The sequence below is a fragment of the Gavia stellata genome, chromosome 32 (assembly GCF_030936135.1).
Source record: "Gavia stellata isolate bGavSte3 chromosome 32, bGavSte3.hap2, whole genome shotgun sequence".
NCBI lineage: Eukaryota > Metazoa > Chordata > Aves > Gaviiformes > Gaviidae > Gavia > Gavia stellata.
The window spans coordinates 899,764-915,993 of NC_082625.1; the positions used below are offsets into that span (position 1 = coordinate 899,764).

At 71.5% G+C, this 16,230-nt stretch overlaps 1 protein-coding gene across 2 annotated transcripts; it reads left to right on the forward strand.

Annotated features, from left to right (window-relative positions):
- The first annotated feature begins 1,246 nt into the window (after nt 1-1,246).
- Nucleotides 1,247-12,469, forward strand: MIDN (midnolin). 2 transcript variants are annotated; one of them, XM_059831862.1, is made up of 7 exons: nt 1,247-1,464; nt 2,414-2,501; nt 2,804-2,866; nt 8,529-8,915; nt 9,477-9,609; nt 9,712-10,005; nt 11,970-12,469. In XM_059831862.1, exons 1-7 carry the CDS (start codon nt 1,247-1,249, stop codon nt 12,230-12,232), a joined length of 1,446 nt encoding a protein of 481 aa, XP_059687845.1. In that variant the 3' UTR covers nt 12,233-12,469. The 2 variants fall into 2 exon arrangements, with proteins under 2 accessions (XP_059687845.1, XP_059687846.1); XM_059831863.1 differs by having other exon boundaries at nt 8,529-8,894.
- Nucleotides 12,470-16,230: the final 3,761 nt, after the last annotated feature.

The following is a 16,230-nucleotide window of genomic DNA, read 5'->3' on the forward strand; positions in this document are numbered from 1 at the left end:
CGGGCCGGGGCCCCGGGGCTGCGGTGGGCCCGTTCCGTCCCCCGGCTGGGGCGGCCGGGGCCGCTGGGGCGGGGGTCCCCGCTGCGGGACCGGGGGGGGGGGGGGGCTCAGCCCCGCGTCCGGGCAGCTCCCCGTGGCTGTAACGGCGTCACCGGGAGGGTGACCGAGCGGGTGCGTGTGACCGGGCGGGCGTGACCGGCCGCGGGTGACTGTGCGTGTGTGTCGTCGTCCGCCCCCCCCCCCCTTTCCGCCTCGGTGTCCCCGCGTCACTCGGCTCCGGGGGCTCCGGTTCCCGCCCGGCCCCGCGGGCAGTCGCCTCCCGCCGCGGCCTCCTCCGGTGCGGGGGCCGCTCACCGCTCCGGGCCCCGCGCTCCCCCCTCGGCGGCGCCCGGGCCTCGCGCCCCGGGCCCGGCCCCGGAGCCCCCCGCCGCTGCCCCGGGGCCCCTTTGTTGCGCGGCCCGGGATTATGAATGGCTCCCGCGCGCGGGGGGCGGGAGGGGGCGGGGCCGCGCGCCCGCGTGGGCGGGAGGAATCCGGCCGGGCCGCCCTCCCACCGGGCCACGTGGGGAGCCTGCGCCCGGCGCCTATTGGCTGCCGCCGCGGACGGCTGGGCGCTCGGCGCCGTGCTATTGGCTGCGGCCGCCGGAGGAGCCGGAGTGAATGAGGGCGAGGCCCCGCCCGCGGGACGCTGCTACATTGTAACTCCCCCCCCGCGCCCCCCGCTCGGCGCTTCCCCGGCGGACGCGGCGGCGGCGGCGGTGCCGGTTCGGCGGGTCCGGCCCCGAGGACAGGGGGGAGCGAAGCGGCCTCCGCGCCTCCCCGCCCCTGGCCGCGGCCTCCGGGCCCGCACCCCGCCCCGAAGCCCCGCGCAGAGGAGAGCGGCGAGAGGAGAAAGGCGGCGGCGGGCAGCGCCGCGTCCACCGCCCCCCCCGCGGGCAGCCAGCGCCGCCTCCCGCGCCCCGCCAGCAGCCGGGGGGCGAACGGGCGATTCTCTTTTTATTGCCGTTTTCGTATTTTTATTTATCTTGCCTGGGCCGCGGAGGGCCCGGCCGCTGCTGCCCCGGCCCGGGGATCGCCCCCCCTCCCCGCCCCGGCTCCTCCCGGAGCGCGCACGGAGGACTCGAAGCGGCGCCGGAGTTCCCGTGGGTACCGCCGGGGCGTGCGGCGGAGCGGGCCCCGCGCCCTCCTTTGTCCGCTCCCTGCGTCGCCCCCGGCACCGACCGCCGCTCCCCCCGCAGGTCGGCGGATGGACCCGCAGCCCGGCGCCAGGAGCTGCAGCCGCGGGGCTCCCGCCTGCGAGGTGGTCCCGAACGAGCCCCCCATGAACCTCTACATCAACACCACCACCGGCACCCGCTATGAGCTCTCCGTGCCCGCCGAGGAGACGGTGGAGGGGCTGAAGAGGCGGCTGTCCCAGCGGCTCAAGGTGCCCAAGGAGCGGCTGGCTCTGCTGCACAAAGAGAGGTAGGGCTCGGGGGGGCCCCGGGCCCCCCCGGCGGCGGGGGCGGCCCCCTCGCACCGGGCTCGGCACCGCACAAAGGCTCCCGCCCCCCTTCCCCCTGCCTGGCCCCATTCCTCCGCGGGTCGGGGCGGGCAGAGCCGGGGCGGGGGGGGCAGCCCGGGGGGCCGCGGGCGGGGGCGAGCCGGGGCGGAGGGAGGGAGGGAGGGAGGGAGGCTCCGGGCCGTGCCGGGGGCCGGAGCGCGGCCGCCGCCCCCTCGCTCGGCCCTTGCCGGGGCTCCTTTGTGGGCGGCGGGCCCGGCCGTGCCCCGCGGGGGCCCTGCCCTTTGTTCTGGGCTCAACTTCGGCGGCGGCGCGGCCCGGCCCCCCCCGAGCCCCCAGCGCTGGGAGAGTCGGGGGGGGGGGGTGTCCTTTGTCTGCCGAAGGCCCGGTCCGAGGGGGCCGCGCAGCCCCCCCGCGTGCAGCGGGGCCCGCGTGGGGACGAGCTGCCCCGCGCCGGGCTCAGCCCGGCCTGGAGTAACTTGGAGAGTCTCGCCCGGACCGGGGGGGGGGGGAGCGGGGGGGGCACCGCGCGCATCTGCCGGCCCCGGCGGGGCACGTCCCCCGTGCCGCCTCCCCCGCCCCACGCTGGCCCCCGCTCCCCCCAGCGCCCCCGGGCAGGCGTCCTGCGCCACGAGCCCCGCGGCCCCCCCAGCCCCGGAGCGGCTCCGCGGGGGCTCCCTCGCCCCGGCAGCGCCCGCTCGGCCCATCGCCGCGGAGCGGGGGTACCCCGGCCCCGGGGGCCGCTGAGCCGCGCGGTGCCACCTTCCCCTCCCGCCCGGCAGCCGCGGGGCAGGCCCGGGGTGGGCTGCGGAGGGGCCGGCTCCCCTGGAGCAGCCGGGCTGGCGGCCCTGTGCCGGGGCCTGCCCGGGCTGCGCTGACCGCGCCGCTGGCGCCTCTCTCCTCTCCCCACAGCCGGCTCAGCTCTGGAAAGCTGCAGGACCTGGGGGTCGTGGAAGGCAGCAAGCTGACGCTGGTGCCCACCGTGGAGGCCGGCTTGATGGTAAGCGGCCTGTTCCTGCTGCTCCCTCCCTCCCCCCCACTCCTCCCCCCCACTCCTCCCCATCTATTATTAAAGCCCCGGGCGAGGATGCGCTGGCAGCCCTGCGGCTCCGCTGCCCCGGCCCTCGCCACCGCGGAGGCAGCGCTGGGCTGGGCACGGCAGCAGGTTTAATATTTCACTGCTTTCTCAGGGCTGGTGGAGAAATAGTGGAAGTGACATGTCATCCCTCCCCTCCTGCCGCACAGACGCCCCCTCCTTCTCTGCATTTGTAACGTTAATCCCCCCCCTCCTTTTTTTTCCAGTCCCAGGCGTCCAGGCCAGAACAGTCGGTGATGCAAGCTCTGGAAAGCTTAACTGAAACTCAGGTGAGAGGCTCGACGCCGGGCACCCACAGAGACAAAGGAGGCTCCGCGGGGCAGTGGGGGGAAAGGCACTGCTGCGACCTGGCCTCCCTTCCCCTCCCAAAAGGCTTTGGCGTTTAGCGCCTGGGTTGGGTTTCACCTTCAGAAGGGGTTGGGAGCGCTGAGGGTGGTGCCCGGGGCGGGCACCGTCATCCTGTGCAGCACCGAGCGCAGGGAGGTCCCACGCCGCAGCGCTCGCAGCCCAAACAAGCCGGCAGCCGGGGCGGGCAGAGGCGCTGGGAGGTGAAGTGACTCACTCAAGGTCACGCAGCAGGTCGGTGGCGGAGCCCGGCGGCCCAGGGCCCTGCCCGGGGGTGCGGGGCTGCAGCCCCCCACGCAGCCGCCCGCCCCGTGGTGCAGAGGCAGGGCTGGCTGCCTGCCCGCAGCTGGTGCTGTGCATTGAGGGGGGCCTCTGGGCCGTGCCGGGGGCTCCTGGGGCTGCAGAGCCCAGCGTCTCCTCCCAGCGCCCGGAGGGCTCTTCCCCCTCTCCTTGGAGCCGTCCTTGGGTGGGGGGGTGGAATTGGCCGTGCCCGGGTGTTCTGGCGCTCGCCGTGTGCCTGCGCGGTGGCCTTGGGCTGGGGCGCCGGGGGCCGAGGAGGGGGCGCAGGTGGGGGCGGGGGGTGGCGCTGGTGGGGGCCGTGTTTAGAATAACTGTGAAGTTTCGTGGCGGCTGGCGGGGCAGCCTCCAGCGCGGGAGGTGTCATGGGCGGGGGGGTCCTCCGCCTGCGGCGCGCGGGGAGGAAGCGTTCCCAGGGCTGGGTGAGCCGCCGCGGGTGCGCGCGCAGCCGCCGGCTGCCTGCCGCGAAGGTGGAATTTACCCCCAGCCGCGCAGGCCCTGGCTTCTTTGTTTTCAGTCTCTATTATTGCTGTTGAACTCTTCCCTTCTTTTCCGGCCAATGCTGCAGCTTATTTTTTTAAAAACTTTTTTTTTACCTGCCTTGCTGAATTTGGAGAGGGGGGCTGAGCCCCATGCTGTGCCACGGCTTGCCCAGGGCCAGACAGGGGGGCTTGGTGGGGGCACGGCTGTGCCCCCCATGGGGAGGTGGCAAGGGCCAGGGCTGCCCTACACGTGGGGACCTTTGCTGACCCCCGTGCCCTTGGCTGCCCCGGGTCACCTTGACTTTTGGCAGCTGGTTTAACCCTGTGGGGGCCAAGGGGGTGAGCTTGGACCAGGAGTCCTGTGCCATAAGCTGGCTCCTGCCTCTGCCTTCCCCTGCCAGGGTCCCCATGGAGCCCCGTTTGCTCGCAGGGTGCTGCCCGTCCCAGCTGGGCTGCAGAGCTGTGGGAGGAGGCTGAACCAGGACCTGGCAGCCCAACCCGGGGGTCCCGGTGTATGTCTCGGCCACAGGGCTGCAGCCATTTCTGGTGGGGCCGTGTAGCTCCCCACCCGCATGGGCGGCGGGGTGGGATGTGCTGGGGAGCAGCAGGGCCGGGGCACCCATGGGGCTGCCCAGAGCAGGGGGGTTTGATGTACCCCCTGCGTCGGGGGGGGCTTGTAATGCCCAGCACGGCTCCCATTGGGTGGGCGGCCGTGGTCCCTCCCGGCCAAGCAGAGCAGAGGCGTGTGGGCTACGGTCTGGTGGCCCACCGGGGCCGGCGGCTGCAGTGTGCCGCCTGGTTTTCCCCTCGAGGCTCTGCCAGGTGGGCTGGCAGCCCGGGCGTGCCGCGGCGGGCGGGCGGCGCTGGCTGCGGGAAGCGGCTCGGTGCCTCCCTGCCCACTGCAGGTTCCTCCCGGGTCGGTGATTCAGGAAGCCGGGGCTGTGCAGGAGGAACCGCCAGCACCTGGGGGGCGGAGGGGGGGGCAGGAAACCACTCCTCTCATTCATGCTTTGCTCGGCTCTGCCTGCGTCACGCATCCTCCGGCAGCGCAGGGAGAGCTGCGCCGACTTCCTCTGGGGGTGGCGGGGGGGCCGGGGCGCTGCCACCCCCTCCCCGCCCAGGTGCCTTGGGGAAGCGGCTGCCAGGCAGGAGGTGACGCTGCGCCCCGGCCGAGCGGCACGGGGTCTTCCTGGAAGGGCTCGCCACGCTTCCTTCCGCCGGGCACGCTCGGCAGCTGCCCCCGCTTTCCAGGGAGCCGTGCCCACGGCCCCGGCACGGCAGCGCCCGAGCGGGCAGCTGGCGTTTGATCCTGCAGCCTCAGCTCTTCCTTCCCCCGGTCCCTCTGCCCGCTTGCGGAGCGCTGGGGGGGGACGGGGACACATGCTGCCCAGCCAGCCCGGCTCTACCAGGGCCGGCGGCCCCGGGGGCTGCGGCCAGAGGAATGCGGCCGAGGGGCTCTGGCCCTCTGCCCTCCTTGGCACAGAAAAACCCCAGGCAGCGGCGTGAGCGTCTGCGCGGTGGGACCCAGCTGTCGGCCGCAGCTGCGCCTGGCTGGCGAGCCTGTTTGAGAGCCTGCAGGGGCTGGGGGGGCATTTCCTGCTCCCCCCATCCTCGGTCTGGGCTGGCCTTTCCCCTCCGGAGCTGCCAGGAACCCAGGCAGGACAGTTTGCCTGCGTTTTTGTGGGGGTGCTGCCCTCCCTGCCCAGGGCAGGGGCTGGCTGGGGGCAGCTCCCGCTCTCCGCCAGCATGGGGGGGGGGGGGGCGGACCCGGGGGTGTCTGGGGCTGGGGGCCGGGGTGACGCGGGGCCAGGCGTTGGAGCGAGGCGGGAATGTGGCGTTCTCTGAGTCATCGGCGTTTCTGAGAAGCAGCCGGGAGACACTTGCCCCGTCCCTGCGGGCCCTGAGCCCAGCACCGTGCAGCCGGATCCCCTCCCGGGGCTTGGCAGGGTCCCAGGGGACCCCTGGGCACGGGGGCTTTGGGGGGCCCGCTGGCCCCAGACCCCCCGGTGGGGCTGTCCTGGCCCCCGTGGCGGAGCTGGCTGGGAGGGACGGGGTCCTCCTCGGCTGACTGTGGGCGGCCGAGCAGGCGGCTGGGTGGGACGTGTTTGCATTGGAGCGGCCTGGTTTCGCCGGGGGGGGGTTGGCAGCGGTGTGGGGGCGGGCACTGGGAGCCCCGGAGCTGTGCTCCCGCCGGGCCAGCCGCCCTGCCCGGGGTGCTGCGGGGGCCCGGCCGGCTCAGCACCACAGCCGAGCCCCCGGCTGCCCGGGGGGGTGGCCGTGGGACCCCCCCACCTGGGGAGGAAGAGGTTATTTTTATTGCTGCTGGGAAGGGCTTGGCGTGGGTTTGGGGTGCTCTGGTTTCTCCCAACGCTGGCGAGGGGTCAGGCAGGGCGCAGGCAGGTGTGAGTCAGATGGAGCAGGGAGGCGGCCTCGGGTGCCGGCTGACGTCAGGGGGCCCCGGGGAGGTGTGCGGGGCTCCCCCGGGCAGACCTCGGTAGGGAGCGAGGGCAGTTGGGATGCCAGGGTTGGCAGAGGGTGGCAGGAGCTGGTGTGGGTGCTCCTGCCCCGGCTGCCTCCCCCTGTGCATGGGATGGGGCTGGGAGGGCTGCGGGTGGACCCTGCTCCCCACTCAGGATCTCGGTGGGGGGAAGGATGGGAACTGCCCTGGCCGTCCTGGGGACGGGGACGGGCTCTGGGTGGCAGGAGGGGGCCGGTCCCCTTCCCCAAACACGGTCTCAGCACCCCAGCTGGGAGAGCAGCGTGTGGACCCCGGTTTGGGGGTCTGTGGGGTCCTGGGTTTGTGCCCCGTGGGAAGTGTCCCACCTACGCTGGCTCCAAGAGCAGCAGCAGGGCCAGGGTGGTCCAGCAGCCGTGCGGGGGCCGTGGGCAGCCGCTGCCTGCCCTGGCGCTGCCACCCGCGGAGGGCTCCGTGCAGCAGTCGTGACGGCTGCGCCGGTGATGTTGGCAAGGCTGTTGTGGCTGGAGCTCGGGCGGTCGTGACCGAGCGGTGGGGACAGGGCGTTGCGTTTGCGGGGCTGGTATGGTGCTGTGGGGGAGATGGAGCTGCCAGCTGGGCACGTGTCCATCCCCGGCTGCTGCGGGCAGGGAAACCGAGGCAGAGTCTGAGCCATGGGGCAGGACGAGGGCTGGGAGGACGCTTTGCTGTGGCCAGGTGCTGCATGCATGCACACGCGTGTGCGCACGCATGCCCGTGTGCATGCCCGCCGCGCTCTCCCGCCCCCTCGCCCCGTAACCTCCGTGTCCAGAGCTGCAGTGTCTCCTTCACGCCCACCTCTTCCTCTGCAGCCTCCGCCTGACATGCTCGGGGCTTTGCTGCTGGTATTTTTAAAGCTGCTTTTCCCACGGCTTCTCAGAACCGGCCTCCGCTGGAACGGGGCGCGGGGGAGCCGGGACGGGGCTGGGGGGGACGAGGGGGGGTGTGTGCTCTGCAGAGGTGCTGGCCCTTGGCTGGGGAGGGGGCGGGGGCCAGGGGATAATGGGGGAGCGCAGCTCTGCGGGTCCGCTGGGGACCCCTCACCTCGTCCCGCCGCAGGCGATGGCTGTGCCCCGAAGGTGCCGGTGGGGGTGTGGGTGGGTGACGTCTGCCGGGAGCCGTGCACGGCGCTGCACGTGACGGGCTGGGAAAGCCAGTCCTTGCTGTGCCCTAGAATAGCTCGGCTGGGGGGGGGCGGTGGTGGCGTCATCCCCATTAGCTGTGACCCGCTGTCCTGCCCACAGCCCTGCCTGTGCGTGAGCCCGCGCCCTTCAGCCGGCAGGGCTGGTGGGGGCGAGAGGCACAGCCCCCCCGGCAGCACACACAAAGGCACGGGGCAGGGGGGGAACCGGCTGCCCCAGCCCCCCCTGGAATGTGGGGGGATATTCAGTGGTGCTGGGGGGGTTCCCCCATTCCCTAGCACAGATGTCGAGTGATTTATGCATCCTGGGGGGGCTGAGTGGTGTGCTGGGGGGGCAGCAGGTGTTGGGGGGCCCCCCCTCCACAGCCACGACCTGGGCAGGGTCAGGCCCCTGCTCTTGTTTCTGCGCTGCAGCTGCTCCATCACCTGCCTGCGACGGAGGCCTCCGGGGTGGGCAGGGGCAAATCCTGCCTGTGCCGCCGCTGCGCCGGCCCCCCCCTCGGGCTGCCTTTGGGGAGGGAGGGGGGTGGTGGGCTGCCCTCCCCTGCCTTTCCTGCCTGAGAGCCCGAAGTCATGGCAGTGGGCACGGGCCCGGCATGTCCTCACCTGCCCCCTCCCCATCCTCCCGGCAGGGAGCTCGCTCCCTGTGCTGGGGGGAGGAACCCCCCTGCACCCCTCTCCGTGCTGGCGCTGGGCTGGCCGGAGGAGCAGCGCTGGCCCCGGGGGCGGGTGTGCAGCTGCGCGGCAGCCCCGGCTGCGGCCCCTGCCTGTCCCTGCCCGCGGGGTGCTGGCGGGAGCACCCTGGCTGCGGCGGGTTCCGCCGGGAAGGGCATGCGGGCACGGCCGTTTTGTGCTGGGAGATAAAGGGCGGGGAGGGTAGGAGGGAGAAAAATAACCCCCTGGCGCTGTCAGCTGATGGAGCTGGCACCGGGCTGGGGTCGTGTGGGGACGATGGCCGGGCTCGCCTGCCTGCCGGGCTGGTGCGGCTGAGGGCCCGGGAAAGGGCCACATGGCGGGGGGTGTCCCCTTCGCCACGCTAATGACCCGTCCCTACGCCCCGTGGCCCTGGCGAGACGTGCAGGGGCAAAGCCATCCCCCTGCTCAGCACCGGGGGGGCTCTGTGCGGTGGGCTCGCTGTGTGCCGCGGCTGACGGGGGTCTTTCTCTCCCCAGGTCAACGACTTCTTGTCGGGACGGTCCCCGCTGACCCTGGCCCTGCGCGTGGGCGACCATATGATGTTTGTGCAGCTCCAGCTGGCAGCTCAGCAGAGCAGCGGGCAGCTCCAGCACCGGCACGTCATCGCCAGCCGGGGCGAGGCGGGGGCCGCTGCCAGCCCCCACTGCCGGACGCTGCACGGCAGCACCGGCTCCGGCTTCGCCCGCATCCCCGTGGTGCCCACGTGCCAGCAGAGCCCGGCCCCCAGCCCCGCGCCCGCTGCGCCAGCCCCCCCCATGTACTGTAACGCCCCCCACCCCGCTCCCGTCACCGCTGGGATGTTCCGGTCGCACGGGGCCAGCACGCAGACGGTGAACAGCAGCGTGGTCTCCTCCTGCTCAGAGGTGAGTGGGGCCTGGGGGGCTCCCGGTGCCTTTGGGACAGGGGAGCAAAGCTGTGCCCTTCCGGGCCCTGCTGTGGCGATGCCCTTTCCTGCCTCAGTTTCCCCACGCGTGGAACAAGGGTGTTCCCCTGCCCGGTTTGCAAAATGCCCCCAGGGCCTGGGAAGGGGCTCGGGGACAGGCTGTAATCCAGGCTCTTGCTCTGCTCATCTTCGGACCCTGCCTGTCCCCACAGCTGGGCAGGAGCTGCCTGCCAGCGCTCGCTGCTGCTGCTTCTTTCCCCCTTGCACAGCACAGCTGGCCTGAGGGGGGGGACGGGGACTGTCGACCCCCAGGGCTGGGGTCACCAGTGCACAGAGGGGTGCGACAGCCATAGTTCCTTGTGTCCCAGTAAAACTGAGGCTGGTGGTGCCTGCTGGACCCTGCTCCCTGCCTGGCTCTGTGGTGGGGATCTCCTGACCTGGCCGTTTGTGGGGTGCGGAAAGGCTAGAGCGGGACTGTGTGCCCCGGCACGCCTGGGTCCCCTGCCCGGCGGCTGATCCCGCGTCTCTCCTGCCCGCCCAGGTGGACTGTGGCACCCGCAGCAGCAGCTCCCCGGGCAGCAGTCCTGCCCCCACGGCCCGATCCCGCAAACCCGGTGCGGTCATCGAGAGCTTCGTCAACCACGCGCCTGGGGTCTTCTCAGGGACCTTCTCCGGTACGTGATGCTGACCCTCCCTGAGGGCTGCGGCAGAGGGACCGGGGGGGATGTGGGTCTGGGGGGGGCTGCTCATCTCACACCCACCTTCCCCCCTCGCAGGCACTTTGCACCCCAACTGCCAGGACAGCAGCGGGCGGCCGCGGCGAGACATCGGCACCATCCTGCAGATCCTGAACGACCTCCTCAGCGCCACGCGACACTACCAGGGCATGCCCCAGTCCCTGACGCAGCTCCGCTGCCAGACGCAGTTCTCCTCCTCCTCCTCCTCGCCTCCCGCCTCCCCGGACCTCGCCACCAAAACTACCTCAGAGCCGCTGCCGGCGGCCGCGGCCTCCCCGCCCCTGCACCCCGTCGTCCAGTGCCAAAGCCAGATCCGGATGTGCAAGCCCAGCGGTAAGCCCGGCTGCCTCCGTGCCTCGCGTGGGAGGGGGCCGCTGCCGGCCCCCGGGCTCTGCTGAGTGCCAGTGGCGCCTGGACCGGCCGCGCCGCCTGCGTGCTGCCCGCATGTTGTGGCGGTGCCAGGAGCCCGCGGGGGTTTGGGTTTGGCGTCCTTGGTCTGTCCGTCTGCTCGGGTCTGTAGGGGTCTGCAGGCAGGGGGGGCTGGGGAGCCCCAGCAGCCCACTACCCTCCGCAGGGCCGGAGCTGCCCCCCCTTTTTGCATGGGGTCACTCCCCACGACAGCCCCGGCTCCGGCGGAGCGTGGCAGTGCCTGGCTGGGGGCAGGCGGCTGCAGTGTCCCCGTCTCTGTCCCTGCTCCCCCGGGAGCTCTGGGCCTGTCCCTGCTGTGTGGGTGGAGGTTTTGGGAGGGGGGACAACACGCACCCGGACTCTGGCTCCTCGCCCACCTCCCTGTTCACAAACCCGCCGCCCTGGGCGGGGGGCAAAGGCGGGTTTGGCTGGGGGGGGGGGGGGCTGGACCCCCACCGGGGCGCTGAGGGCGGCTCCCACAGACCCCCGGGCGGTTGCGGGGTGCACACCTGCGCACCCCGAGGCCGGAAGGCGCCCGGAGGCACCCGCCCCGGCCCCCCCCCGCGATTTGCTTAGAGAAAAGAAGTGAAACCACCAGTGCCGGCCGGGGGGGCTCGCCCTCCCCTCTGGGTTTTTTCTTCCTTCTCTCCCGGCCAAGGGGGTCCGGGCCCCCGCCGGGGGTGGCTCCGTGCCGGCTCCCAGCCCTCGGTGACGTGCTGACGTGGCTGACCTGACCCTGGGGCTTCCCAGGGCCACCTGCGCCTCGCGGCGGGGTGTGTTGGTGGGGGGGAAACCTCCCGTCCCCGGTGTGACGAGTCCTCCCGGGCCGTGGCTGGGCTCACCCCGCTTGGCCTGGGCCCCCCTGTCCTGGTGTGAAATTCCCAGCAAGGGAGAGAGACACCCCCAAACCTCCTGCTGGCCCCGTACCGCGGCTCAGCGACGGGGCAGCCAGCATGCAGCCCCGGTGACACCTGTGACAGTGCCACCCGTGTGGTTCTGCTCCGTGCCAGGACCCCTTCTCCCCTGTCTGCCCCAGAAGGGGCCTCGCTTGGGTTTGCAGGGGGGTTGTCCCCCCATTTCTGGCATGCGTTTCCACCCATGGTCTGGAGGGCTGTGCTGCAGTGTTTGGGGGGGGGTCCTGGGGCTGTTGCCCCACCACTTTGGGGGTGGCCACAGTGGGCTCTGTCCCCGTGCCCCGGGACCAGCTCCGGTCCCCGTTGTGCCAGCCGGGGAGCGGTGGGGACTGTTGGGGCGAGCTGTGTTTCCGACGTGGGGCTGGACTGGGGCTTCACCCGCTGGGTTCACGTGCAGCGCTGATGGTGCATCCATGTCCCCGTCCTGGGGTGGCTGCCTGGGGGAAACTGAGGCAGGAGGGAAGCAGAGCTGCTCCGTCACCTTTGCATGGCTTTGCTGTGCCCTAAGACCCCCCTCCCGGCCTGGGGGTTTGGTGCTCCCAGCCTCCCACCCGCTCCCGCTGCAGCCGCTCTCCCGGCCAAGTTTGTTCTGGAGCGGGATCCCTTTTTTCCTCTTTTCCCCAGCGCTGGAGCCCACGTCTGGAGCTTCAATTGTTCGTCCTCCCACGCGCCGCAGCAGGGCCAGGCCCGCGCCGGCTGCCGTGCCGCGGTGGAGGGGGCGGCGGGGCTGGCGCCGCTCCTCCCTCGCCGGGGAAATGCCCCCTTTTTGGCAAAGCACCCCAGAAAGGGGCTTCTCCCCACTGGGGACCAGCCTGGTGCCGGCCATCCCACAGGCTGGTGGGGACCCCGCTTTGGGGGTGTCCGTGCATCCGTGCCGGCGGCTGTGCCATGGGATGCTGGAGGTTGGGGGGCTGCATCCCCCCGGTGCAGGGAAGGTCAGCCCCCCGTGACCCCCCGCCACCTTTGCCGTTGCAGGGGACCGCTTGCGGCAGACGGAGAACCGGGCGACGCGCTGCAAGGTGGAGCGGCTGCAGCTGCTGATGCAGCAGAAGCGGCTGCGCCGGAAGGCTCGCCGGGACGCCCGGGCCCCCTACCACTGGCTGCCGAACCGCAAGTCCAGCCGGACCAACAGCAACAGCAGCGTCTCCAGCGAGGGCAGCCTGGACCTGGACTTCGAGGACTCAGTGTGGAAGCCGGAGGTCAAGGCGGACATGAAATCGGAGTTTGTCGTAGCATAGAGCCGTGCCCGGGGGGGGCCCCGGGGCCGCGGACTCTGCCGGGGGGGGGCCCCGCTCCCGCCGCCCCGGCTGGCGGTGGTGTCATTTCTGTTGTCATGGGCCAGATCTCCTCTAGATTTGCCATCTTCTGCGACCGGATGCCTCAGGGCTGACCCTGCCCGCGCTGGGGGAAGCGTTTCACGGGGGGTGGCCGGGGCAGCCTCACACCCCCCCGGCTCGGTGGGGTCTGGGGAGATGGGGGGGAGCAGGCAGGAGCCGCCGGCCCCCTCCCGCATCCTCCCCGGCCGGGAGCGGGGGGTCCCGGCACCCGGCGGGTCCCTGGGGGATATCGAAGCTGCTGCTTTGCTGTGAAGAGGGGTGCAGCGGGGGTGGGCTCCGGCCCCCCAGCGTGTCCCCCCCACCCCCGGTGCGGGCAGGAGGAGATGAAGTCTCTTTCGGAGGTGCTGGGGCCCCCCCGGGTTCGGGGGCCGTTTGTTTTCCTTCCCTTCTATATGTAGCATTGCTCGGCTGCGGGGCTGGGACCCCCCGGGCGGTGGGGGGGACACGCCTGTGCCTGGGCGCTGCCGGCCCCGCTGCCGCAGCCGGGGGGGCTGGGGGGGGGGGGGGGCTTGTTTTGGGGTGGGTTTTAATTTTGTTTTCGGAGGGAAAAGAAATGGCGCCTTCCCTCCGCGGCTGAGACCAACTTCCGAGTCGCTGGACTCCTTCCCGCCTGCCTCTTGGTTGGTTGGATTTTCTTTTTTAACTTAAAAAAGGAGAAGAAAGAAATAAAAAAAAAAAAAAAAAAAGAATAAATAAACCCAGTACTCGGTCATGGCTGTCCGCAAGCCGTGGGGCTAATATTTATAGACATTAATTACCCGACTGAGCCAATACTGACATAGTCTTGCATAGGCCGTAGAAATCCTTTTTCTTGTCCGACTTTGATTTTTTTTGTCAGGAGATCTGTGCAAATAGAGAACCCATGTGATGTGTTTTTTGTCTGTAAAAGTCTTTTTTGTGTGTTTTGGGGAGGGGGGGCGGGGGGGAGAGCGAGGCTTTCGGTCTTTAATATTTTATTTTTTATTTTTGAAATAAATTTGGGCAATCTGGATGCAACCACGCCTGCCGTTGCCATCAGTGTCGGGCTGGGGGGGTGGGTTGGGGCAGTGCAGGGACGGCTGGGCACCGCGTCCTGCCCGGTGCAGCACCTTAAAGTGCACATGCGCAGCCCTGCACATACACGTGTGCACATGCATGGTCATGCGTATGCCCTGTACCTGTGCACACATGTGGCCATGCACATACTCCGCTCTGCACGTCCATGTCTGCACACAGCTGTGTACATCCCTGCACCAAGCCATGCAAGCATGGCCGTGCATATGTGTTCGGCACTGCACACGCATGTGCACCCAGCCCTGCATGCGTGTGTGCACACAGCCGGCCCCACAGGAGGAAGGGAAACCCAAAAGTGCAGAGGGATGTGATGGAGCTGCCCCCTCCTCCCAGGAAGGGGGAATGGGGCTGGGGTCCTCTTGCCCTGGGCACCCATCTCAGCACCCAGCTGCAGGGAGGTGCTGGGGCCGGACCCCAATCCGTGGGGCTGCGTGGCACTCGCCCAACTGGGTGAACCCAGTCCTGTCCCACCGGCCGCGCCGACATGCTCCGTCGCTGCCCCGAGGTGCCGGGCTGGTTCCACCAGCCGGGCCGGCCGCGAGTGCCGGCACCTTCCCTGCCTCACCGGCCCTCCTGCGTCACAGCGGGGTGGCCGTGGGCCGGGGTGGAGGGGTTGGTGGCCACAAACCTGCTGCCACCCCGACACCCCCGTTCAATCCCAGGGGCTCAGCATGGCTGTGCCTCAGTTTTCCCAGCTGCAGGTTTGTTCCTCTGCGGCTTTCCCCCGCCCCGGGGAAGGTGACGGGGTGGGGACGGCCGTGGGGACACACGTCAGTGCCATCCCATCCGCGGGCACCTGCTTCCCCCGGCCCCTTTGGCTCCTGGGGGGACAGGCCCCTGGGGTCCCCGGGGGGAAACCGTGGGGGCCGGCGGGGCTCAGGGCATCGGTGGCTGTGCGGTGCCACGACCGGGGACACCGTGGCCTGGAGGAGCGCCCGCGCTCTGCTCCTGTGCCCGGCACAGGGGCGCGGTGACATGGTGGGCACCGGTGCTCCCAGGTCCCCGGCGCACCGGGGGGTGTGGGTGAAGCCTGGCCCCAGGGCAATGGGGCGCTGAGCTGTGGGGCTGTTACTTGGGGAGGGGGCAGGAGTGTCCCCCAACCCACGGCCCTTTGTGGCTGCCCATGTCCCCAGCCCTGTGCCCTGCACCCTGTGCATGTCCCCTCTGCCCCGTCCCTGTCCAGCCCTGTCCCGGCGCCCCAGGGACTTGGAGGAGGAAGCCGGGGAGGGGGGGACAATCCGGAGCCCCACGGGGGCCCCAGCACCCCGTGGACAGGACAGGATTGCCCAGCTGGGACCGGTGGCTCTTCCCATGCAGGAACACCTGGGGGGCCCGGCCATGGGGCTGGGGGGGCCTCGCCGGACCCTGAGCCCCCAGGGGCAGCCGAGCGCCGGAGGAAGCCGGGGCCGGGAGAGGAAGTGGCTCAGGTTCCTGCGGTGACATGCGCCGCACCGGGCGTCCCGCTGCCAGCGCCCCGCTTTGACGTCATTTCGGGTAGAGCGAGCCCCGGGCCGCCCCCCCCCGACACCCCCGGCCCGCGCCACTCACGCCAAATTTGGCAACGGGAAGAGGAGCCGCTCGCCGCGCCGGGAGCAAACGGCAGAGGCCTTTTAAGGCAATCGCTGCCTGGCCGGGCACACGCGGGGGGCACACGCGTGCGGGCACGCTCGCGCCTGTCTGTTTGCACGTGGGCACGCTCACACCCGGCTGCTCGCCTGCACACGCGTGTGCGCAGAGGGACACATGCAGGCAGCTGTGCAGGGGGGGACACACGCGAACAGCCACACGCGGGTGGTCCCCCGGGGACCCCGACCCCCGCAGCCCATCCCGGGGGGTCCCGACGTCTGCTCCCATCCCGTGGCCGCAGCTCAGGGTTTGGGGGGGCCCCGGGGGAACTGAGGGAGCAGTGGGGATGGTGGGTGCTGCAGGGTCAGCGGCCTGGGGTGCGAGCAGTGCCTGGGACAGGCCTGGCCCCAAAATGCGGCACGGCATTGCACGGCACAGCACGGCACGGCACAGCAGAGCATGGCACAGTATGGCACAGGCCGGCTTGGCACAGCGTGCCGCGCCGCGGGCGCCCGCAGGAGGTGTCTGCGGCGCGGCGGGAGGCAAGCTGGGACACGGGGCGCCGCATCATGCCGCGCCACCGGAGGTGACATCACGGCGCCCGGGGCCGGCAGATGCCAGTGATAAAGTGGGGGGGTCGCTGGCAGCGGGGCGAGGCCGTGCAGAGCCGCATTCGCTGCCCAGCCCAGGTGTCCCGGCACTTCGCACCCCCCCTGCACCCCATCCTGCCTCCTCCTCGCTGCCCCCAGCCCAGCCAGCGCCCCGGCCCCCCCCCCCTGCCCCGGTGCTGCTGTGGGGCCAGGCCCACGCCGGTGAGGCTGCGCTCATCCCAGTCCTCCCAGTATGGAGCAATCCGGCAGCGCCAGCGTCGCGCCTTTGGTGTGGTGCCCGCTGGGGGGGCAGCAGGGGTGTCACCCCACGGGTGTGCGTCCGTGCACGCGGGCGTGTGCTTGCACAGGGCGGGGGCTGCGCCCGGGCGGGTGTTTGCAGAGGGGTGTGCGCGGGGCTGCATGCAGGGGGGTGCTGGGGCGGGGGGCGCACGGGGGGTTGTGGCTGCGCACACGGAGATGTGCACACCCGTCAGCGAGCGCACGCTCCCCGCACACCCCCGCCGGTTTCAGCCCCCGGGGAGTGCCGGTGCCCTGGCCTCCGACCTGCACGGCTGCAGCTCCCGGCAGGGGAGCGGGTGCCCCCCAAGTGCCCCAGATCAGCCCCAGGGTGCAGCCCACGGCCCGGTGAGCACGGCAAACACCCGGCAAACACCCTGGCGGGGCCTCGGC

What these genes read in the sequence shown, in the direction of transcription:
- MIDN (XM_059831862.1), top strand. Translation starts at nt 1,247, where the DNA reads ATGGACCCGCAGCCCGGCGCCAGGAGCTGCAGCCGCGGGGCTCCCGCC. An exon ending in CTTCTCAGGGACCTTCTCCG is followed by an intron (nt 9,610 to 9,711) that starts GTACGTGATGCT and finishes CCCCCCTCGCAG; the next exon opens with GCACTTTGCACCCCAACTGC. An exon ending in CCGGATGTGCAAGCCCAGCG is followed by an intron (nt 10,006 to 11,969) that starts GTAAGCCCGGCT and finishes TTGCCGTTGCAG; the next exon opens with GGGACCGCTTGCGGCAGACG.